This window comes from Pongo pygmaeus, chromosome 17 (assembly GCF_028885625.2).
Source record: "Pongo pygmaeus isolate AG05252 chromosome 17, NHGRI_mPonPyg2-v2.0_pri, whole genome shotgun sequence".
Classification (NCBI taxonomy): Eukaryota; Metazoa; Chordata; class Mammalia; order Primates; family Hominidae; genus Pongo; species Pongo pygmaeus.
This window is the reverse complement of record NC_072390.2, coordinates 46,385,858-46,410,879: the sequence shown is the minus strand read 5'-3', so window position 1 is coordinate 46,410,879 and position 25,022 is coordinate 46,385,858. Positions and strand designations below refer to the sequence as shown.

At 40.4% G+C, this 25,022-nt stretch overlaps 1 protein-coding gene across 2 annotated transcripts in view; it reads left to right on the top strand.

Moving 5' to 3' along the window:
- The window catches only part of TRAPPC8 (trafficking protein particle complex subunit 8), a 113,619-nt gene that overhangs the window by 8,419 nt on the left and 80,178 nt on the right, over positions 1-25,022 (top strand). For both annotated transcript variants that reach the window (XM_054460307.2, XM_054460306.2), the window contains exons 2-5: positions 4,084-4,278; positions 17,641-17,730; positions 18,859-19,033; positions 21,533-21,686. In XM_054460307.2, coding sequence (XP_054316282.2) covers positions 4,084-4,278; positions 17,641-17,730; positions 18,859-19,033; positions 21,533-21,686 — 614 coding nt within the window. The remainder of the gene's footprint in view (positions 1-4,083; positions 4,279-17,640; positions 17,731-18,858; positions 19,034-21,532; positions 21,687-25,022) is intronic.

Here is a 25,022-nt window from a genome sequence, read left to right as displayed (position 1 = left end):
AGGCTGGTCTTGAATTCCTGGGTGCAAGTGATCCTCCTGCTTTAGCCTCCTAAAGTGCTGAGATTACAGGCTTGAGGCACTCACTGGGTGCAGTGGCTCAAGCCTATAATGGCAGGCTTGTTCATAAAGCCTGCTTTTTTTTTTTGAGATGGAGTTTCGCTCTTGTTGCCCAGGCTGGAGTGCAATGGCGCGATCTTGGCTCACCGCAACCTCCGCCTCCCAGGTTCAAGCAATTCTGCCTCAGCCTCCCCAGTAGCTGGCTTGAGCCACTGGGTGCCACTGGGTGCAGCGGCTCCAGCCTGTAATTGCAGACTTATTTATAAAGCCTGTTTTTTTTTTGGTTTGTTTGTTTGTTTGTTTGTTTTTGAGATGGAGTTTCGCTCTTGTTGCCCAGGCTGGAGTGCAGTGGCGCAACCTCGGCTCACTGCAACTTCTGCCTCCTGGGTTCAAGTGATTCTCTTGCCTCAGCCTTCCGAGTAGCTGGGAATACAGGCGCTTGCCACCACGCCTGGCTAATTTTTGTATTTTTGGTAGAGACGGGGTTTCTCTATGTTGGTCAGGCTGGTCTCGAACTCCCGACCTCAGGTGATCCGCCCGCCAAGGCCTCCCAAAGTGTTGGGATTACAGGCATGAGCCATCGCGCCCGGCCTAGCCTGTTTTCTTTATACAGTTTTATATGCTGGGTAAAAGCGTAAAAGGTGTCATTATTTTCAAAATACATTTTATTTATTTATTTATTTATTTATTTATTTATGAGACGGAGCCTGTGATCTCAGCTCTTGTTGCCCAGGCTGGAGTACAATGGTGTGGTCTCGGCTCACTGCAACCTCTGCCTCCCGGGTTCAAGCGATTCTCCTGCCTCAGCCTCCAGAGTAGCTGGGATTACAGGCGTGCGCCACCATGCCCGGCTAATAATTTTGTATTTTTAGTAGAGACGGGGTTTCACCATGTTGGCCAGGCTGGTCTTGAACTCCTGACCTCTGGTGATCTGCCCGCCTCGACCTACCAAAGTGCTGGGATTACAGGTGTGAGCCACTGCGCCCAGCTGTGAAGCAATTTTAAGGAAAATACTTGTCCAATGTATTCCTAAGGATATCAGAAATGCACCATAGTTTTTTGGGTTTTTTTGTTTTGTTTTTTTTTTTGTTTCTCTACTGCATAATTAAACCGACTGGGAAGTTTAGGGAGAGAGGCTGGTATGTTTATTTAAGTTAGAAAACATAACAGTTATAGAAGAATGCAGAGAATACAAGAAACATCCACCTCCCCACTACCCAGAACTAACAAATATTAACCCTCCATCATATTTGCTTTTTATCTTTTCTTTAAAAAAAAAAATCAAACATTATAGGACAGACTTCCCAGGTTGAAGTTTTCTTTCTACCTTAGTCTCTTTTCTTTCCTTCCTTTTATAGGCAACCACTTTCTTAGAATTTGCATGTGCCCTTTTTTTTTTTTTTGAAAGGGAGTCTCACTCTGTCGCCCAGGCTGGAGTGCAGTGGCTCAATCTCAGCTCACTGCAACTTCTGCCTCCTGGGTTCAAGTGATTCTCTTGCCTCAGCCTTCCAAGTAGCTGGGAATACAGGCGCTTGCCACCACGCCTGGCTAATTTTTGTATTTTAGTAGAGATGGGGGTTTCACCTTGTTGGCCAGGCTGGTCTCGAACTCCTGACCTCAAGTGATCCGCCCACTTAAGCCTCCCAAAAGTGCTGGGATTACAACAGTGAGCCAACATGCCTGGCTGCATGTATACATTTTGTATATATATATTTATATTTACAATATAAATACACATTTGTACCACATACAGTATTTTAAAAACGTTTTTGAGCCTTTTTTTTTTTTTTAGTAAAAAATATTAGAGATCAATAGAACACATAGGAAATGTAGAAAAGTCTGTATGGATATAACTTTATTTAAAATATAGGCAGGCCTCGATTTTGGTATAAGGCATTTTCCATTGAGAAGAAAGTGTCATTCTTTATTTGTAGGTACCCAGACCACTTACCCAAAGTTGCCTCTTATTTGTATGTGATGATAACCCATGGTGCAGTTGAAGTAGGTGATGCCTGCTGCTATACCACCTTCATTACGTATTGTTGAGCATGGTGCTCGGTGCTTTGCAATTACTGTCTAACAACAGCTCACCTAAATCCCTAAAATGATCCTGTGAAGTAGATAGTAATCACATGTGCAGATGAGGAATTTGAAGCACAGAAGGGTTAAGTTGTTCAGGGTAACCCAGTTGATAAGTAATGGGTTGGGATTTAAATTAAGGTCCAACTCCAAAAGCTGGGTCCTCAATCATTATAATGGACTCCTTTTTGTTTGTTTGTTTTGAGACGGAGTCTCGCTCTGTTGCCCAGGCTGGAGTGCAGTGGCGCGATCTCAGCTCAATGCAAGCTCCGCCTGCCGAGTTCACACCATTCTCCTGCTTCAACCTCCCGAGTATCTGGGACCACAGTTGCCCACCACCACGCCTGGCTAATTTTTTATGTTTTTAGTAGAGACAGGGTTTCACCGTGTTTGCCAGGATGGTCTCGATCTCCTGACCTCGTGATCCGCCCGCCTTGGCCTCCCAAAGTGCTGGGATTACAGGTGTGAGCCACTCACTGCACCTGGCTTTTTTTTTTTTTTGAGACGGAGTCTCACTCTGTCACCCAGGCTGGAATGCAGTGGTGCAATCTTGGCTTACTGCAACCTCCACGTTCAAGTGATTCTCCTGTCTCAGCCTCCCCAGTAGCTGGGATTACAGGCGCCCGCCACCATGCCTGGCTACTTTTTGTATTTTTAGTAGAGACGAGGTTTCACTATGTTGGCCAGGCTGGTCTTGAACTCCTGACCTCAGGTGATCCACCCACCTAGACCTACCAAAGTGCTGGGATTACAGGTGTGAGCCACTGTGCCCAGCCCTGTAATGGACTGCTTTTAATGCTACTGTGGAACATTTTGTCTGATTATGCGAAAAAATATGCTCACATTTTGTTCTGTGGACTGTGGACACTGTCTTCTTGCTATAATTGCCTCAGAACCTATTCCCTGTCCTGAAGCTCTGAACTACTTACTGGTTATAAATTGTATAGGCTGAAACAAGGACTATAGCACGGTGGAGGCAGGAAGTATTAGGGTGGTAAAAGGGATCTGGACATTGTTTTTTTTGTTGTTTTGTTTTGTTTTGTTTCGAGACCAGGTCTCACTCTGTCACCCAAGCTAGAGTGCAGCAGTGCAATCTCGGCTCACTGCAACCTCCGCCTCCCGGGTTCAAGCAATTCTCCTGCCTCAGCCTCCTGAGTAGCTGCGATTACAGGCGCCTACCACCACACCCAGCTAGTTTTTTGTATTTTTACTAGAGACAAGGTTTTGCCATGTTGGCCAGGCTGGTCTCCAACTCCTGACTTCAAGCTGTCCATCTCGGCCCCCCAAAGTGCTGTGATTATAGGCGTGAGCCACCGTGCCTGGCCAGAGTTTTTTTTTAAGTAGACTCTATTTTTAAGACCAGTTTTAGATGAATGGCAAATCTGAGCAGAAAGTACAGAGAGTTTCTACGTACCTCTTGGCCCTGCACATGCACAGCCTCCACCACAGCATCGTGCACTGGAGTGGGCATTGATTTTTATGAGAGTGAAAAAGAGGCTAAGAATGCAGGCCGACTAGGGAAAGAAGAAGGAAGCCCAAGTGCAACATTTAACTCCCTTTTCTTTTTCCTTTTACTGTTTTTAGTGTTAATACCACAGACCTTACGCTGCCTTGGACCAGCTTTAGTGTGAGGTGAGAATTAGGGAAGTGGTGTGGATAGTGGTTGGTTTCTGGCAACTCCGAACATAGGAAAGGAGAGGACCTACAGTAGGAAAGCTGAGCAGTAGTGAGAGGGGAAGGAATCCTGCGGTTGATAAACTGTCTAGCTAGCCCTTTTGGTATATGAGGGAATGTTGTCAACCATTTATATTTCTGGAAGAATGTTCCACTTGGAATTGCTGGCTTCTGCTTTGTACATCCTTTTTGTTTGTAAACCATTAGCCCAATTTTGGGTTATTATGCATTGTATAGAATTAATTTCAAGTTTTTTTCTTTTTTTCTTTAAAGTTCACATGAGAGATCCTAATAATCAACTTCACGTAATTAAAAATTTGAAGATAGCAGTAAGCAACATTGTCACCCAGCCACCTCAGCCTGGAGCCATCCGGAAGCTTTTGAATGATGTTGTTTCTGGCAGTCAACCTGCAGAAGGATTAGTAGCTAATGTGATTACAGCAGGAGATTATGACCTTAACATCAGTGGTATGTAACAAGGTTTATTGTTATTTTTTGAATGAAATTTCCTTTTGTTAGAAAAAGCGATTCTATGACTTGGGAGATGATCAACATATATTTAAGAGCTTACTAAGTGCTAGGGCCTGAAAATGCAATGTTGAAAACAGTCCTAGGAACTTTGCCTATTTATTATTTTAGGACCTAAAGTAGTATCTAGAACATATGCGTAATAAATATTTGTTGAATGAAAGAACTAACAGTAAATTAAAAAAATTCTTTTGTGACATAAGTAATATTATAATTAAATAAAAAGCATTAAGTTTATTGTATTTTTATCTTGCTTGGTGTTAAGTGGAGGAAGTGTTTATAAAATGCGTAAATATGTAATCTGTTGTGAGTACGTCTTTAACTTGAATGGTAAATGTTTTCATAACAAGATTGGTAGGTAAAATCATATATGTACATATGTATTTTATTTTTTAAATTAAATTTTTATAGAGATGGGGGGGGGTCTCATTATGTTCCCCAGGCTGGTCTTAAACTCCTGACCTCAAGTGATCCTCCTGCTTAGCTTCCAAAGTGCTGAGATTACAGGTGTGAGCCACTGTTCCCAGCCTGAAATTATATGTTAATATGTAAAGTGAATTAGAAGTATTTGGTCTGTTTTCCAATATTAAAAAGTCTTAAATGACATGGGGTAGATATTTTAGAGGGAAAATATTCAAAGTACATCATCAAATTAGCATATTTCAGCAGTCTAATAAAATAATCTTTTTAGGCCAGGATAGTTTAATACTTTAATATTTCCTAATTTCATGTTTAAAGATTTTCCTGCAGCCAGGCGTGGTGGCTTACGCCTGTAATCCCAGCACTTTGGGAGGCCAAGGCAGGCGGATCACTTGAGGTCAGGAGTTCAAGACCAGCCTGGCCAACATAGTGAAACCCCGTCTCTACTAAAAATACAAAAATTAGCTGGGTGTGGTGGCAGGTGCCTGTAATCGCAGCTACTTGGGAGGCCAAGGCAGGAGAATCGCTTGAACCCGGGAGGCAGAGATTGCAGTGAGCCAAGATGGCACCACGGCACTCCAGCCTGGGCAACAGAGCGAGACTGTTTAAAAAAAAAAAAAAATTTTTTTTCCTAAACATATGCAGAGAATTTGAAACAGGCATATTTTAGGTCACCAAGTTAGTTGTTTGCTCTTGTATAGTTAAAAATATTTGTAGAATTATTTTGTTTTAAGTGTTCTATATTTTTTTCTTTTTTCTTTGCCTTTAGTTTTAGTTCCAGCAAGATGAGTCAACTTGATAATTTTAAGTTGAGAATATTATGGTTATCTTTACCAGTCAAAAAAATCTGAATTTCTTAACAGTTCCTAGCATGTTTTCAATATGAAGCAAAAATTTGGGTATTTCTTGGAGAAAGGAATAGAATTTGAACTGTTATTTTTCTCTCATCAGTGTTGTAGTGTGAAGGGCAGTGAATCAAATGCCAGAGTGTCCAAGTTTTTATACTACCATAGTCATTAGTTAATTAGATAACCTGAATAAGTCATTTAGTGTTTCTTTTTATTTTTATTCATAGTATTTTTTGTGACAGGGTCTCACTCTGTCAACCAGCCTGGAGTGCAGTGGTGCTATCACAGTTCACTGTAGCCTCAACCTCCCTGGGCTCAGGTGATCCTCTCACCTCAGCCTACCAACTATGCCAGGCTAGTATGTTTTTTTTAAAAGAGACAAGGTCTCTCTCTGTTACACAGGCTGGAGTGTAGTGGTGTAATCATTGCTCATTGCAGCCTTGAATTCCTGGACTTATGCAATCTTCTCACCTCAGCCTCCCAAGTAATTAGGATTATAGCTGCACACCACCATGCTTGGCTAATTTTTAAATTTTTTTGTAGAGACAGGGTCTCACTATGTTCAAGTGATCCTCTCACCTTGGCCTCTCAAAGTGTTGAGATTACAGGCATGAGCCACCATGCCCAGCCAAGTCACTTAGTGTTTCTGAGACTCTGTTTCCATCTCTGAAAACAGGAGTTTGGCTGGATTCTTTTTTTTTTTTTTCACTTTTTTTTGAGACGGAGTCTCTGTCACCCAGGCTGGAGTGTGGTGGCATGATCTCGGCTCACTGAAACCTCCACCTCCCGGGTTCGAGAGATTCTCCTGCCTCAGCCTCCTGAGTATCTGGGATTACAGGTGCCCACCACCACGCCAGCTAATTTTTTGTATTTTTAGAGGTGATGGAGTTTCACCATGTTGGCCAGGCTGGTTTCGAGCTCCTGACCTCAAGTGATCCGCCTGCCTCAGCTTCCCAAAGTGCTGGGATTACAGGCGTGAGCCACCACTCCTGGCCTGGCTGGATTCTTTCTTAAGGCCTCTCGTAGACCTTTATATGTGATTGTGTTTTGCAGGATCTTAACAATTTTGTTAGCCATGCAACAAATATTTATTGATTTCTGCTATATGCTTTGTATTGAGATACAGAGATGAACAAGACATGCTTTAAAGTTTATAATCTGGTAGGGAGACAAATGTGTTAATCGGTAATCATAGTATGGTCTGATTTATAATACGTTAATATCACAATACATTGTAATAGAGCTGTGGCATATCTGGTATGCCAAAAGTGCTAAAGGGGCACAGAGAGGGATTACCTATCATATTTAAAAAACAAAAATATCTTTTTATCTTATATTTATTTCTTTTATTTTTTTTTTCTTATTTTTAAGAGATAGGGTCTTACTCTATCACCCTGTCTAAGGCTGGTGTGCAGTAGTATGATCATAGCCCACTATAACCTTGAACTCTTGAGCTCAAGGGGTCATCCCATCTCAGCCTCCTGAGTAGCTGGGACTATAGGTGTCTACTATGCTTGGTTGATTAAAATTTTTGTGTGTGTGTGTGTGTGTAGAGATAAGGTCTCGCTGTGTTTATTAGCAGGCTGGTCTTGAACTTCTGGCCTCAAGCGATCCTCCTACCTTGGCCTCCCAAAGTGCTGGGATTACAGTTGTGAGCCACTGTGCCTGGCCTGTATGTTTTTTATTTTATTTAATTTTAATTTAATTTAATTTTATTTTTTGAGTCAGAGTCTTACTCTGTTGCCCAGGCTGGAGTGTAGTGGCACGATCTTGGCTCACTGCAGTCTCTTCCTCCTGGGTTCACACGATTCTTCTGCCTCAGCCTCCTGAGTTTCTGGGACTGCAGGTGTGCACCACCACACCCGGCTAATTTTTGTATTTTTAATAAGAGACAGGGTTTCACCATGTTGGCCACGCTCGTCTGAAACTCCTGACCTCAAGTGATCTGCCTGCTTTGGCCTCCCAGAGTGCTGGGATTACAGGCATGAGTGACCAGGTCCATTCATTTGCTATGTTGCCTAGGCTGGTCTCAAACCCCTGGCCTCAAGCAGTTCTCCCGCCCCTCAGAGTGCTGAGATGACAGGAATGAGTTCAGATGCTGACCAAAAGTATCTTTTTCATATTGCAAATATTTTGCTAACCTCCAAAGCCCATATACCTGTTACTTTCAATTTATTAAGGCCAGGCATAGTCGCTCAGGCCTGTAATCCCAGCACTTTGGGAAGCTGAGGTGGGAGGATCACTTGAGGCCAGGAGTTCAAGACCAGCCTGGGTAACATATTCAGACCCCATCTGAAGGAAATTTTTTTTTTAAAAATCAGCTGGTGGCTGGGCATGGTGGCTCACGCCTGTAATCCCAGCACTTTGGGAGGCTGAGAAGGGTGGATCACTTGGGGTCAGGAGTTCCATATCAGCCTGGCCAACACAGTGAAACCCTGTCTCTACTAAAAATACAAAAATTAGCCAGCAGCGGGCACCTGTAGTCCCAGCTACTCGGAAGGCTGTGGCAGGAGAATCGCTTGAACCTGGGAGGCAGAGGTTGCAGTCAGCTGAGATCACGCCACTGCCCTCCAGCCTGGGCAACAGAGTGAGTCTCAAAAAAAAAAATTAGTTGGGTGTGGTGGTGTATGCCTGTAGTCCCAGCTGCTCAGGAGGCTGAGGTGAGAAGATTGCTTGAGCTTGCGAGGTCAAGGGTGCAAAAAGCTGTGATTGCGCAACTGCACTCCAACCTGGGTGACAGAGCAAGACCCTGCCTCAAAAGAAAAATAAATTTATCAAAATGATACGTGTACATAGACATAATGATAAAAAGACTTAAAGGAAAAAACAACAGTGATCTGTACCTTGCCCCACCAATTTCTGTAGTCTTTTCCTCAGGTATTGATTATGTGCTTCTAAGTAATATTTTTATATGGCTGTCTATGGTGTAATAAGTTTTAAATTTAAATAAATTTTATTTATTGACTTCTCATTATCATTGATAAGGATTTGGCTTAATTACTCTTCGTCCTTTCCACTCCATCTCATAGTTTTTGGTTAATATTCACTGCTTATAATATGACTAAATGTCATTCACTTCTTCACTGCTTAGCCAATTATTGGGCTTTCTGATACAGTATTTTGTGTTTTCAGGAGTTAGTAATTGTCTTTTTAAAAACATCTTGTGGTGGCTCATGCCTGTAATCCCAGCACTTTGGGAGGCTGAATCACCTGAGGTCAGGAGTTCGAAACCAGCCTGGCTAAAATGGTGAAACCCTGTTTCTACTAAAAATACAAAAAATCAGCTGGGTGTGGTGGCACGCTCCTGTAATCCCAGCTGCTTGAACCTGGGAGGCGGAGGTTGCAGTAAGCCGAGATCCCGCCATTGCATTCCTGCTTGGACAACAGGAGCGAAACTCTGTCTCAAAAAAAAAAAACCAAAACAAAAGTCTTGCTCAGTTCTTTGTGTCTATTGCTATTTTCTCAGACTTTTTAAATTGTATTTTCTACTCGAGAGATTAATTTGTCAAATAACCCATTTATCAATAGCTCCTTCAAGAAATCTCTATTGTTACTGCATACATTCTCATTAAGGATGATATTCCTATGTGGTAAAAATTGGTCCTTGGGGGACAAAAAAATCTTAGCTATTACAATGGTCTGTGGCTCTCCAAAGGGTCTCCATGCATAAATAGATACACAATACAATTGTGGTGTTATTTTAAAAAATACTTTAATCGGGGGAAAGGATTGATTAGAAAAAAGCTCTAAAACACAGAGACTATAATGAAATAAAAACTGGGAAATGGTGTTCAATTTTATGTTGGACTGGTTGCTGTCCAAGGCCCACTCCACAGCTGTCATCCTGAGGATTTCCTTCCCTTCACTTCTCTGTAGTATTTCCTTTATATATATTTTTTGTGTATTTCCTTAATATGGTGAAGGACATCTCTAGTAGCTTCCTGAGAAAGGGTACATGGAAAATAAAATTTTTGAGGAATGAGTGTTGGAAAATGTTCTTATTTTATATACTTGATTGATGGTTTGACTGTGTACATTGTTAGTTATAAATCATTTCCCTCAGAATTGATCCACTTTCTTTTAGCTTCAAGCATTGCTCTTAAAAAAGCTAGAAGCCGTTATATGTATTACCCCCAGCCCTCCAGCTTTTAGAAGTTTTTGAAGGTCTCTATCTCTGCTATTTTGAAATTTCATGTTGGGGTTTATAACTCCTTTTTCACTTATTTTACTGAGTAGCTTCTTTTGACAGTCTGGTTATGCACTTTTTAGCCCTGAGAAACTGTCTTGTATTCTTTCTTTGTTAATTTCTCCCCTATTGTTTTCCTCTGTTCTTTCTGAAACTACTGTTAGTTGGATGTAGAACTTCCTTAGTTGATCCTCTAATGTTCTTTTTTTCTAAAATTGTCCATCTCTGTCTTTTTGTTTTATTTTTCTGGGTATGAATATCCTTGACTTTATCTTCTGATCCTTCTATTGAAGTTTTAATGTTTGGTGTCTTTTTGGGGTTTTTTTGGAGCTATTTTCTTCTCTAGATTTTCCTTTATTATGCCATGCTATTAAGGTTTTATAGTATCTTAACTCTGAAGATATTAATAAATTGTTGTTGGCTTTTTTTTAAGTTTTCTTCTATCCTGTGCCTTTTTTTTCATTCGTATTATTTTTATTTGTTTTGATTTTTTTCATGTTGGACACTTAACCTCAAATGTTTGATTAGACCATGCATTATTTTCTATTTCAAATTGAGGCATTAAAACCCCAACTGAGTATAAGAAAGCTTATCAGTTAGTAGACTTCTTTATTGGGTGGTAAGGCTAAGAATAGGTTTAAGGGTTGCCCAATTTTTATTACTTATAGTTTTTTTCTTTGAGGCCATTTAGTTTATCCAGAGAAGGATTCTGAAATCTGCTCTCTGGCTGTGTCCTGGGCCTTTTTTTTCTATTAAAGTGGTTTGGCAGATCATTTATAGGAACAACATAGTTATTTGGTTGTGGGAAATGGTTTTATCTAATTATATTACTTGCATTCTCAACATCTCCTCATATGGGAGGATTGATTGCTATTTGCATTTAAAAGCAGGTGGAGGCAATTACTATAGCTTAACTCTTCAGGCAGATTTTTTTTTTTGAGACGGAGTTTCGCTCTTGTTGCCCAGGCTGGAGTGCAGTGGTGCGATCTTGGCTCACTGCAACCTCCACATCCCGGGTTCAAGCGATTCTCCTGCTTCAGGCATATTAAAAAAAATTATTATTATTATTTGTATTTTTAGTGGAGACAGAGTTTCATGATGTTGGCCAGGCTGGTCTTGAACTCCTGGACTCAAGTGATCCACCTGTCTTGGCCTCCCAAAGTGCTGGGATTACAGGTGTGAGCCACCACTCCCAGCTTTTTTTTTTTTTTTCCGGTGGGGAGGGACAGAGTCTTGCTCTTTCGCCCAGGCTGGAGTGCACTGGCACGATCTTGGCTCACTGCAACCTCTGCCTCCTAGTTCAAGCAGTTCTCCCTACCTCAGCCTCCCAAGTAGCTGGGATTACAGGTGCCCACCACGACGCCCAGCTAATTTTTGTATTTTTTTTTTTTTGAGACGGATTCTCGCTCTTGTTGCCCAGGCTGGAGTGCAATGGTGCGACCTCAGCTCACTGCAACCTCCGCCTCCCAAGTTCAAGCAATTCTCCTGCCTCAGCCTCCCAAGTAGCTGGGATTACAAGCACCCGCCACCACGCCTGGCTAATTTTTTGTATTTATAGTAGAGATGAGGTTTCACCATGTTGGCCAGGCTGGTCTCAAACTCCTGACATCAGGTGATCTACCCACCTCAGCCTCCTAAAGTGCTGGGATTACAGGCATGAGCCACCACACCCGGCCTTATTATTTTTAGAACTAGAGATAGGGTCTCACTAGGTTGCCCAGGCTGGTCTCGAACTCCTGGGCTTAAGTAGGTTAAACTACACACCAGAAGAAAACAGTTTTTTTTTTTTTTTTTTTTAGCTTCTTTCCCTTTTACTGAAAGGCACTTCCTTTCAGCTTTATTTTTATGTTGGCCATGAAGACTGAGAATGAGATATGATGAAGTACTATGTTAATTTTAGTAAAATTTCATTATAACAGAATAATACTCTTTGGAGATCATAGAAAAGTGATTTTATCCATTTTAATAAGGTATTAATTCTTATATATTCAGATGTATGCTTCTAATTTTCACCATTAATGTGAGTCAGCATACTTGTCATTCATTCTGTTAAACACATAGACGTTAGATATTTACCTCATAAGCTTAACAGTGCCGTGTTTTCTTCAGATCGGTCATTTAAAGCTACTATTCCTTGGTACAGTAATTGGAAAGACACATTGATGGAGCTGAAAGTCTTTGTTATATACAGGGATTTCTTGTGATGGTTTCAGTTTTCTAGATTTTTCTCACCTACTTCGTATCTATTGTCTTTTTTTCCTACTTAGGTACTGTTTTGTATTTGTCCCAATTGACATGTCTAATTTTTCTAAAATGAGGAAGGTCTAATGATGCTTTTTCAACTTTTGTTATCTATTTTATCATCCATTATCCTGTCTACTCTTACAGCATTATCTGTTAAATCCAAGCATAGTCTTTGAATGGTATATTTTGGGCTGCATCTTATTTTAAAAGAAAGGAAGACCATATTACCCTTCCTTACCAAAACAGTACATTCTGCATGTTTTTGTTTTGTTTTGTTTTGAGGCAGGGTCTCATTATGTCACCCATGCTGGAGTTCAGTGGCTCTGTCTTGGCTTACTGCAACCTCTGCCTCCTGGGCTCAAGCGATCCTCCTACCTCAGCCTCCCGAGTAGCAGGGACTACAGGTGTGGGCTACCATGCCCGGTTAATTTTGCATTTTTTGTAGAGATGAGGTTTTCTCATGTTGCCCAGGCTGATCTCGAACTCCTGGGCTCAAGTGATCTGCCTGCCTCGGCCTCCCAAAGTGCTGGGATTACAGGCGTGAGCCCCTGAACATGGCCAGAAAACTTTAGGAAAACATGGTTGCTATTTCAATTCCAAACAAAGAACATGTAGAGATGGAAAGGGGTATGAGGAAAATAGTGATTTTTATCCAAGATAAGTGCAAGAAAATTTTTTGTTTTTTGTTTATTCGTTTTGAGACAGGGTCTTGCTCTGTCGTCGCCCAGGCTGGAGTGCAGTGGCACCATCTTGGCTCACTGCAGCTTTGACCTCCTGGGTTCAAGCGATCTTCCCACCTCAGCCTCTCGAGTAGCCAGCACTATAGCCTCATGTCCCACTCCCGACTAATTTTTGTACTTTTTGTAGAGACAGGGTTTGCTATGTTTCCCAGGCTGGTCTCCAACTCCTGGGCTCAAGTGATCCCTCCACCTCAGCCTCCGAAAGTGCTGGGATTACAGGCATGAGCCACCACACCCAGCCACAAGCTACCAGTTACTACTAGTATTTAGAAAGTTATTTAAATTTAAGAGTATGTCTGTGTATGTCTGAATGTGTATGTATTTTGCTTTTTAATTTATTTTTAATTATGTGTACATTCACATAGTTTCAAACTCAAAACTATATAAAGCAAGATACAGAGAAGGCTTGTCCTCTATTCATGTCCCTTCTTTTTTTTCCCCTCAAACACATAGACCTTACTTTACTTAAATGCAATAAAAATCTAATTACAGTTACTCTTTTAGTACTTTTATGATGAACTTTAAGAAAAAATGACAGTTTTGGGTTACATTCTTCTTTTGTCTTAAAGAGGCAGAAGCACTCATGTAATATAGTTCTCAAAAGATCTTTTGTGTAATTAGGGGGAACAGCTGATAAATTTGATTTTATTCAATTTTCAGACAGTAAGAAAGCACCATAAACATTTTGAATTTCCCCTTCATTTCTTCCTCTAAATATATATGTAATTGGATAATCTCATCCTAAGAGTAGAACCCAGATACAAGAAAATCGAAGCGTAATAAATGAAATATTTAATCACATTCTGTTTTCCAGAAGGTGAGATGAGAAAGCTACATTATACATTGCAGAAGGCTCCGAGGCTGACAATGCGGACTAGAGGCTTTTCTGGCCAAATCAAATCTGAAAGATAACTTTTTTCTTTTTGAGACGGAGTCTCACTGTGTCATCCAGGCTGGAGTAGTGCAATGGCGCGATCTCAGCTCACTGCAACCTCCACCTCCCGAGTTCAAGTGATTTTCTTGCCTCAGCCTCCCAAGTAGCTGGGATTAGAGGCATGCGTCACCCCGCCCACCCAATAATTTTGTATTTTTAGTAGAGACAGAGTTTCTCCACGTTGGTCAGGCTGGTCTGGAACTCCCCACCTCAGGTAATCCGCCTGCCTCGGCCTCCCAAAGTGTTGGGATTACAGGCGTGAGCCACTGTGCCTGGCCTAAAGATCTCTTTATTCACAGGACTTGGTAGATCCCTCTCCTTTCTTATCTCCTTTCTTTCTCTTCTCTCTTGTATAGATAATTAAATGTAGTAGATTTATTCTTTTACTTCTCTTTGAAACTATAAGCAAATATAAGTATGGCTCTTCATATTTTCCTTTTCTTGCACAAAAATGCATACTTTTCTGCTGTCGCTTTTTTCACTTAATATATCTGGAAGAGCACTTCATTGTAATATGTAGAGATTTTTCCCCTTTCTTTTACAGCTGCTAATGTATCTTTTTAATGGATGGGCCATAATTTATTTAACTACACCTCAAGAGAATGCTGGGACTAAAGACGTGCACCACAATGCCCAGCTAATTTTTTTTTTTTTTTTTTTTGAGACGGAGTTTCGCTCTAACATGTTGCCCAGGCTGGAGTGCAGTGGCGCAATCTCGGCTCACTGCAACCTCCGTCTCCTGGGTTCAAGCGATTCTCCTGCCTCAGTCTCCCTAGTAGCTGGGATTACAGGCAGATGCCACGATGCCCAGCTAATTTTTGCATTTTTAGTAGAGACAGGGTTCTACCATGTTGGTCAAGGCTGGTTTCGAACTCCTGACGTCAGGTGATCCGCCTGCCTCGGCCTCCCAAAGTGTTGGGATTACAGGTGTGAGCCACTGTGCCCAGCCATTTTTTTCTATTTTTTTTAGTAGAGATGGGGTTTCACCATGTTGCCTAGCTAGTCTCAAATTCCTGAGCTCAATCGATCTGCCTGCCTTAGCCTCCCAAAGTGCTAGGATTACAGGCATGAGCCACTGCCTCAGTCCTAGTTCCTCTTTTATAAGAATGAACATGAAGCAGCTGGGATTACATGAACAAGAAATTGTTACAGTAGTAACTCTTCTAATAATTAGACTGTGTAGAATATATGGGTCATTCTCATGAGACATTTGTTGTCCATCATGAACTGTTGTTCATCAGTTTTCTCCTGATGAGCGCGTGTGTTTTCTAGTCTTTCAGTGTCATTACAGATAGTGTTGCTAAGAAGAGCTATTTTGGAAGATCTGCTTTGTTCAGAACTTTCCACCTCCACCATGAAACAAACCCAATTTCATATGACTATAATTTATCTGTCATTTGTTTAATTCAGGAAACATTGAAGCAACAAAGTAAATAGAAAAAATAATTTTAAAAGGTGGAGATAGTAATTTCCTTGTATATGTGGAGATCCCTTTCTATTTAACCAAAATTTTCATTATGTATTTCTTATTTTCTTATCATTGGTACTAAATATACATTAAATTTCCAGGTAGACTTATTTTGACTGAGTTGGGGAGAAGGGTAGGTGTTCGTGGTGGGCGACAAGATTAGTTTCCTATTGTAACAGATACTAGTGTGTTTCATTTATTCTCCAATTTTGCCTTTTTTTAAATGTAGATTGTAATGTTTTATGGGAATGTTTTCCTCTTTTATTTTGATTTTATTTTATATTTTTTGAGACAGGGTCTCACTCCTGTCACCCAGGCTGGAGTGCAGTGGCACGTTCTCATCTAACTGCAGCCTTGACTTCCTGGGCTCAGGTGATCCTCCCACCTCAGCCTCTCTAGTAGCTGGGACTACACGCATGCATCACAATACCTGGCTAATTTTTTGTATTTTTTTTAGTAGAGATGGGGTTTCGCCATGTATCCCAGGCTGGTCTCAAACTCCTGGGCTCAAGCAGTCCACTCACCTCAGCCTCCCAAAGTGTTAGGATTATTATTATTATTATTATTATTATTATTATTATTTATTTATTTATTTATTTTGAGACTGAGTCTCACTCTATCGCCCAGGCTGGAGTACAGTGACACCATCTCAGCTCACAGCAACCTCCACCTCCTGGGTTCAAGTGATTCTCCTGCCTCAGCCCCGCAAGTAGCTGGGATTACACGAGGGTGCCACCATGCCTGGCTAATTTTTGTGTTTTTAGTAGAGATGGGGTTTCACCATGTTGGCCAGGCTGGTCTCGAACTCCTGACCTTAAGTGATCCGCCTGCCTTGACCTCCCAAAGTGCTGGGACTACAGGCGTGAGCCACCGCACCCAGCCTCCAAAGTGTTAGGATTATAGGTGTGAAACACCATGCCCTGCCCGTTTCCTTTTTTATAACAATGAACATGAAATCGTGATAGTAGTTGCTCTCCTAATCAGACTATATGTAATATATGGGTCATTCTCATGAGGCATTTGCTGGAGTTAAAATACCTGTATATTTGGCACCAGGTTAGAATGCTATTTGGTTAAGATGAATGGGTTTGTTTTCAGCCCTTCCAGTTGTTTAATATAGTATTATAATATAAGCAGAAATAATATATTTGCTGTTTTCAGTGGTTAAGATGAAAGCAAAAGGAATATAAGATTTGATATGTCAGCATAAATGAGCATAGGAATGGAGTCCTTTTAGTAAAACTGTGATATAGATAATCTGCTTAAAACCTAGTGAAACCACTAAGTTTTACGTAAGTTCAAATAAAAAGAATAGTTGTGATACAAAATACTTGATGTGGAACAAGAGAGAGTTGACTTTTTAAGAATCACATTATATACATTTATACAAACAATGAAAATACACTTCTTTGTATTTGATTGTAAAGTAAGTGTACTTCGAAATTTCATTTAAGAGGCTTTGTTACTGTCATATTCAAGTAATCAAATTACAAAGTAAGATTTATCAACCATACCACCGTTTACATTTTGAACTAGATAATTCTTTATTGTGGGGGCTGTCTTGTCTTGTCTTGTGAGATGTTTTGCATTATTCCTGACCTCTTTGATGCCAGTAGCATAAGCCACCTACCCCAGAACCGATAACGAAAAATATCTTGAGACGTTGCCAGTTGTTTCCTAGGGGTCAAAATCATGCTCAGTTGAGAACCTCTACGCTAAGTGTTATTTCTGAAAAAGACCTACTTATGGCAGTGTGACTAGTGGCAGGGTCACAGAACTTGAATTCTAAAGAAATAGTCTTTTTACTCATGTAGGTAATATTTAGAGCATTAATAGGTAAGTAGGTTGTGGGAACACTAGGTTTGAGAATAATTCGGTTTTATTTTTGCAAATATATATACTCATGAATATATGAATATATTCTTGTGTGAATATATTCTTGTGAATGGCTTAAAAGGTGTGTGTACATATATACTCAGTTTATTATTATTATTATTATTATTTTGAGACGGAGTCTCATTCTGTCACCCAGGCTGGAGTGCAGTGGTATGATTTCGGCTCACTGCAACCCCCACCTCCCGGGTTCAAGCAATTCTACTGCCTCAGCCTCCTGAGTAACTGGGATTACAGTTACGTGCCACCATGCCCGGCTAATTTTTGTATTTTTAGTAGAGACACGAGGTTTCGCCATGTTGACCAGGCTGGTCTCGAACTCCTGACCTCACGTGATCCACCCACCTTGGCCTCCCAAAGTGCTGGGATTACAGGCCTGAGCCACCGCGCCAGGCCCTATACACAGTTTTTATATACACACACGTACATCTGAAAGCACAGGTGAAAAATGCTTGTTTACTGTTAGAAATTTTTTTTAATACCTTTTAGGAATATGGACTTGAAATTTTGTCTGTTGTAAACTGATTCTGTTGAATAATTTTAACTGTTTTGTATATTGTTAATTTTAGCCACTACTCCATGGTTTGAATCTTACAGAGAAACCTTTCTTCAGTCGATGCCAGCATCGGATCATGAATTTCTGAACCACTATTTAGCATGTATCCTTTGACATTTATGTTCTCCTGAAATCAAATATTATGGAAATTATTAATCTCAGAAATAGTTAATGAAGGCAAAATTGTTGAAGATATAGAGAATAGAGAAATTATTTTTTATTGATTGACAATACATGGAGTCTTGTTATTTTGTTAAATGGCCTCCTAGATACAGGACTGCTATAACAATTTTTTAATCAATTTAGTTTTTGATTATAAAATAAGAGTACAGAGGGCTTGCTTATTTTTCTTTAGCCCCCTAGCTTGAATATTTCATGCTTAATAAGTTTTTTAGCCATTTTAGAAAGAAAATGTAAACAATGTTAACTGCTTTTGCTGATTGCCTCAGAATTGACTGCTTATCCTAAGACTCATGAAAAATAATTTTTGATATTTTTAGTAATTTTTTAATGGGTATTCTTTTTTGATGATTGTGGCTTAGTTTTTCTTAATGCGGTTACTGACAAAAGTTAAGAGGTAGGATGAAATTTGTAACTGCAGTGAGATGGAATGGAGAGAAGCAAGATGCAGCAGAATTCATTCTGTTGAAGTTGTACAGTTGTCCATTTTTATTTTTATGAGTTTCCTTTTTATATATATATATTAATGGCCCAAAAAACTCTCAACAAAAAAATCTGTTAGAATTATCTGGAGTATTGAATTATTTGGAGTGTTGGAGAAATTATTTTGTGCTTGCAATTAAAACTTATGAAATTGGATTTTTTTTTTTTTGCTGTGAAAATACCGCTGGGCGCGGTGGCTCATGCCTATAATCCTAGCACTTTGGGAGGCTGAGGCGGGCGGATTACCTGAGGTCAGGAGTTCAAGACCAGCCTAGCCAACATGGTGAAACCCCATCTTTACTAAAAATATAAAAAGTTAGCTGGGTGCAGTGGCTCGCGCCTGTAATCCCAGCTACTCTGGAGGCTGAGGCAGGAGAATCGCTTGAACCTGGGAGGCGGAGGTTGGGGTGAGTTGAGATCACGCCACTGCTCTCCAGCCTGGGCTACAGAGTGAGACTTTGTCTCAAAAAAACAAAAAAAACAAAAAACAAAAAACTGTTTATCTCAATAGGACAATATTTATCATTGAGTAATAAGCGATAATTACCTTAATAATATGGTTTACAAGGTATGTTGGTAGCGTCATCTAGTGAAGCTGAACCTGTGGAACAGTTTTCAAAGTTGTCACAAGAACAGCATCGAATTCAGCACAACAGTGATTATTCCTACCCCAAGTGGTTTATACCAAATACACTTAAATACTATGTACTTTTACATGATGTAAGTGCAGGAGATGAACAGAGGTAAGTTTTTATTTTAATTTTAAATTTTTTCTAGTTAAATGATTTGACATTAATTTGGAGATAGCTTGTTTACATTTTGGATTTATTTTTGATACAAGAATGTAAAAGTTTAATGTGAATTTTATTAATAAAGCATTTATGTTTTATCCTGGCATTATATTCAACAGTCAAGTTATTTTATGTTAGATTTCTTTTTTTTCGGTGAGACGAGGTCTTGCCCTGTCACCCAGGCTGGAGTGCAGTGGCGCGATCTCAGCTCACTGCAAGCTCTGCTTCCTGGGTTCACGCCATTCTCCTGCCTCAGCCTCCTGAGTAGCTGGGACTACAGTCGCCTGCCACCGCACCCGGCTAATTTTTTGTGTTTTTTTTAGTAGAGACTCACCATGGTCTCGATCTCCTGACCTCGTGATCCGCCCACCTCGGCCTCCCAAAGCGCTGGGATTACAGGCGTGAGCCACCGTGCCCGGCTTAATTTTTGTATTTTTAATAGAGATGGGGTTTCACCATATTGTCCAGGCTGGTCTTGAACTCTTGACCTCAGGTAATCCGCCCGCCTCGGCCTCCCAAAGTGCTGGGATTACAGGCGGGAGCCACTGTGCCTGGCCCCCTCCTTTTTTTTTTTTTTTGACGGGGTTTCACTCTGTCACCCGGGCTGGAGTGCAGTAGCACGATCTTGGCTCCCTGCAGCCTCTGTGCTTCCTGAGTTCCAGCGATTCTCCTGCCTCAGCCTCCTGGGTAGCTGGGATTACAGGCACATGACACCACGCCTGGCTAATTTTTGTATTTTTAGTAGAGATAGGGTTTCACCATGTAGGCCAGGCTGCTCTGGAACTCCTGACCTCAGGTGATCTGCCCACCTTGGCCTCCCAAAGTGGTAGGATTACAGGCATGAGCCACCGCGCCTGGCCTTATGTTAACGATTTCATATGCTTACCCAGTCTGTACAAAAACACTTGTCATTTCACAACTGTAGATCTTAGCTGTTTTTTCTGGTTTTATATAAAATTATTTCTCTTTCTTTGTTCTTTTCTGCTTCCCAGTTTTCCTCTCACTTTTCATGGCCTGACTTCCTTACAGGCACTTTTTCACTGTCCATTCTCTTGTGACTTCATATTTATAGCCTTGGTATTTTTCATAGCCTTAGAAATATTGAAACATTTTTTAATTGTTCCCTTTAATGTTCATGATTTGTTGTTTGCAGTAGTCCTTTTGTATTTGGGATGTGTGAATAGATTGTCTTTAAAAATAAAACAAATTCTTGAAAAATAGGATAAAGACTAATTTTACTTGCATGGCTTTGGAGCTTATTTTGGCTTTTGGTTCAAGGTGTGGAGCAGATTAATGTTTTGTCTGAAACTATTCTGATGCCCTAGTGCCACTGAGGAAATGTAGTTTAATAATCATTACCCGCCTTGTCCTGAGCATGGACCACCATCTTTTTATTAAATTGTCCTCTGTAGATCCAATTAATTACTTTGAAGATTACTAATCTTTAGGATATTTTGAAATGTCTGTAGCCTGTTGGATAAAGTGTACTACTATATTAATAGAAAAAATTTGAAATGACTATTAGAATTAGTTTCTGTCAGTTGAATTTGGAGTGTGTCTTCCGTATTGAACGGTTGTAACTAGGATATATAAGGTAGTAATTCAAGTATTAGATGAATGGTTCTTAGGTTTAGCAGTATTATTAGTAAGGTAAGCAGGAGTTTGCTTTATTGTCCTTGAGTGTGTGTACACACACACATGCATCTGCATTTATACAAATTTTCTATAACTATTTTACTTATCCAGCCATAATTTTTTAGTGCGCAGTATTAGTTTGTTGTTTGCTAGGCTTGTTGCTTACATAGTATTAGTATTTGCATTTGAATGTGGTTAGTTTTCCAGGTTTTTTTTTTTTTTCTTGCTTTTCCTCCTTTTTTTTTTTTTTGAGATGCGGGTCTCACTCTGTTGCCTAGGCTAGAGTGCAGTGCCTGGGCTCAAGCAGTCTTCCCACCTCAGCCTCCTGGGCAGCTGGGACCACAGGTGTGTGCCACCATTTCTGGTTAATTTTAATTTTGGTAGAGATAGGGTTTCCCTATGTTGCCTGGGAGGGTCTCTAACTCCTGACTTGAAGTGATCTTCCCACCTTGGCCTTCCAAAGTTCTGGGATTATGGCCACCACGCCAGGTCAAAACACTTGTTTTGTTTACTGTAGTTCCCCCCCGATCTAGTTTGACCACCAGAGCTCTCTCTTTGAATAACGTAGAGGATTATCTTGCAGAATTTTATTCCACGGAACACTCTTTGGTAACTGCTTTAAGGTGGTATCTAAGCTAGCTAAATTTCAATTGCCATCATGATTTTTGTTTTAGCTTTTAGGTTATTCTGTCCTAATTTTCTATTCTGCCTTTTTGGGGGATTATTTTAATGTTATTTTTGTACTACTTTAGTATCTATTATTGCCTAAGGCCTACTCCTCTTTTACTTCAGATTTTTTTCCATTTTCTGTTTTAGAGCTGAATCAATTTATGAAGAAATGAAACAGAAATATGGAACTCAGGGTTGCTATTTACTTAAAATTAATTCTCGAACATCTAATCGAGCATCAGATGAACAGATACCAGATCCTTGGAGTCAGTATCTCCAGAAAAATAGTATTCAAAACCAGGTATATGTAAAAAATAAATGAAGCAAACCACAAAAACTATACTTCAGTTTTTACATTTTGGTTTAACTAGTATAATTATTCATATTAATTGTGTGGAATCTGGTCAGTTTTGATCTGTCAGAGGTGAGCTCTTAGGTCAGTGGTTTAAAAGCTGTTTTTAACTAACTACAGTGATCCCTTATGTGCACTCTTTTCAGGTGTGTACTATCAGTGTGAATTGATCATTTTCTTTTTTTTTTTGAGACAGAGTCTTGCTATGTCGTCCAGGCTGGAGTGCAGTGGTGTGATCTCAGCTCACTGCAACCTCCGCCTCTCAGGTTTAAGTGGTTCCCCTGCCTCAGCCTCCCAAGTACATGGGATTACAGGCACATGCCACCATGCCAGGCAAATTTTTGTATTTTTAGTAGAGGTGAGGTTTCACCATATTGGCCAGGCTGATCTCGAACTCCTGACCTCAAGTGATCTGCCCACCTTAACTTCCCAAAGTGTTAGGGTTACAGGTGTGAGCCACCGCGCCTGGCCTGATCTCTTTCTTAAAAGATTAAAAGTGAATTACACGTTAAGAATTGAATTAGATAGGCTAGATGTGCAGAATAGAATTTCTGACTTGTCTGTTTAATTCATTATGAATGCCTACAGTCAATTCTTTATTATCTACATGCTCTGGGGTTGCTTCCTCATTTTTCTTTTCTTTTTCTTTCTTTTTTTTTTTTTTTTTTTGAAACAGAGTCTCGCTCTGTCTCCAAGGCTGGAGTGCAGTGGCACAATCTCAGCTCACTGCAGCCTCCACCTCCTGGGTTCAAGCGATTCTCCTGTCTCAGCCTCCTGAGTAACTGGGATTAAAGGCATCCACCACCTACCACCACGCCCGGCTAATTTTTTTTTGGAGACAGAGTCTCGCTCTGTTGCCCAGGCTGGGGTGCAATGGCGCGATCTTGGCTCACTGCAACCCTCCACTTCCCATGTTCAAGCAGTTCTGCTCTCTCAGCCTCCCAAGTAGGTGGGACTATAGGCGCACACCACCACGCCCAGCTAATTTTTGTATTTTTAGTAGAGAGAGGGTTTCACCATATTGGTCAGGCTGGTCTCGAACTCTTGACCTCAGGTGAGCTGCCCGCCTCAGACTCCAAAAGTGCTAGGATTATAGGCATGAGCCACCATGCCCAGCCTCTTTTGTACCTTTTCAACATGCTTTTATAGCCACCTTCGGGAACTCATACTTTTTAGGTGGGTGGGCATTTCCCTCCAACCTTCCGTTGATTTCCCTTCTTTATGTACTCTCAGGAGTTACTGTTTTTTAATTACCCCTTTCTTAACCTCGAGTTCTAGAGTAAGATTGATTGTCCTGTTGGCTTAAGTTGATGGGCGTTTGATGTTTTGTCAGACTTCTAAGGTACAATAGTATGCCACTTGGTAGTAGTCAAATGCCAAGTTCCTATGCTTAGTTCAGATAATCAAGAGTCACTGTTTTTTGTTTAGAAGAATTTTTTTTTTTTTTTTTTTTTTTTTTTGAGACAGGGTCTCGCTCTGTCATCCAGGCCTTGGTCTCCCAAAGTGCTGGGATTACAGGTGTGAGCCATCATGCCAGCCTAGAAGAAATTCTTTTTTTTTTTTTTTTTTTGAGATGGAGTCTTTTCTGTTGCCCAGGCCAGAGTGCAGTGGCATGATCTTGGCTCACTGCAACCTCTGCCTCCCGGATTCAAATGATTCTTATGCCTCAGCTTCCTGAGTAGCTGGGATTACAGGCGCCTGCCACCACACCTGGCTAATTTTTGTATTTTTAGTAGAGATGGGGTTTCACCATGTTGTCCAGACTGTTCTCGAACTCCTGACCTCAAGTTATCTCCCTGCCTCAGCCTCCCAAAGTGCTGGGGCTACAGGCATGAGCCACCACACCCGGCCAGAAATTCTTTTTTTTTTGAGACGGAGTCTCACTCTGTTGCCCAGGCTGGAGTGCAGTGGCAAGATCTCGGCTCACTGCAACCTCCACCTCCTGGGTTCAAGCGATTCATTTTTAGTCGAGACGGGGTTTCACCCTGTTGGCTAGGCTGGTCTTGAACTCCTGACCTCAAGTGATCTGCACGCCTCAGCCTCCCAGAGTGTTGATATTACAGGTGTAAGCCACAGCGCCTGGCCTAGGAATTCTTAAGTAAATGGAAAATATATTTATATTGTTCAATTAAACTATATTATGCACTCTTCGTGTGACATTTTAAAAATCAATTATAAAGCTTATGTAATTTTCGATCTTCTAATATAAGTATTGTTTAATCTGTTTATTTGCTTTAGTTTTCTGTCTCATAAATGGAATCTTTAAATCTAGATGTAGTGCTATCATGGTATTTTACTGATTTTAGTATTGAGGTAATTACTGACATTCTTTAAGATAATTCTGGGGAAAAGCAAAGAAGTACCAGTTGGATGTGAAGGAACTTTATTTTTAAAAATGGTCTTTTAGGGGCCATTCTAAGAATAAGAACAGTACTGAAAAAAATTCACTTTAGAGTTCAGTCACCTAAGGTTGTGAAGGGGAACATAAAGAAGATTGTCCAGTATGAGAACTTTTAACAGAAGGCAGAAATAATCAGAAATCTATGCCTTAGCATTCTAGAAGCTCTAAGTTGGAGAATAGTTTAGAGGTTTTACATCCAATGCTTGATCTAATGCTTTAATTTCTTTTAAACTTACGAATGACTGCATCTATTGACAGTACTCACTGTATTCTTATTAAGTGACCTATTGCATGTCTGATCACTCAAAAATTCTCTCATTTTGCTTGAGGATCAACCAAAAATTCTTGACTTTTGCTTGTACGCTTGATCCTTTGGGAGTGACTAGGTCAGTTTTCCATTAAGACAACTTTCAAAATATAGAAGGATAATTCTCATGTCCTCTTTTATATTTTTCCAGTCTAAATATGCCTAGTTTCTGCAACTCTTTCTCAAGGAGTGGCTTCGGATTTTCTTGTCCTGGTCACTTTCTTCTTGAGTTCTAGTTTATGTAAATTCCCTCAAAGCGTGACACTCAGAATAATACGTCATATTTACTGGTCTTGTAGAGTAGTCTGGGTATTTTTAGTTTAAGTGTTTTTTTGTTAAGTGAGAAACCAGTTCCTTTGCACAAATAAACGTTGCGTTAGATATTTTTCTAAAACACTTCAGTATATTCAGAATTCACTCCAACCTGCTTACACTGTGACCCAAAGAATTTCATATCTGTGCCTCTCTTCTTTCCCCGTCTGACTCTAGTAGTCCATCTCTCTTGCCATTATTCCTTACTTAAGATGCATAAGCATATGTGTGTGCTTATATGAACACTCGTGTATATACATATCAT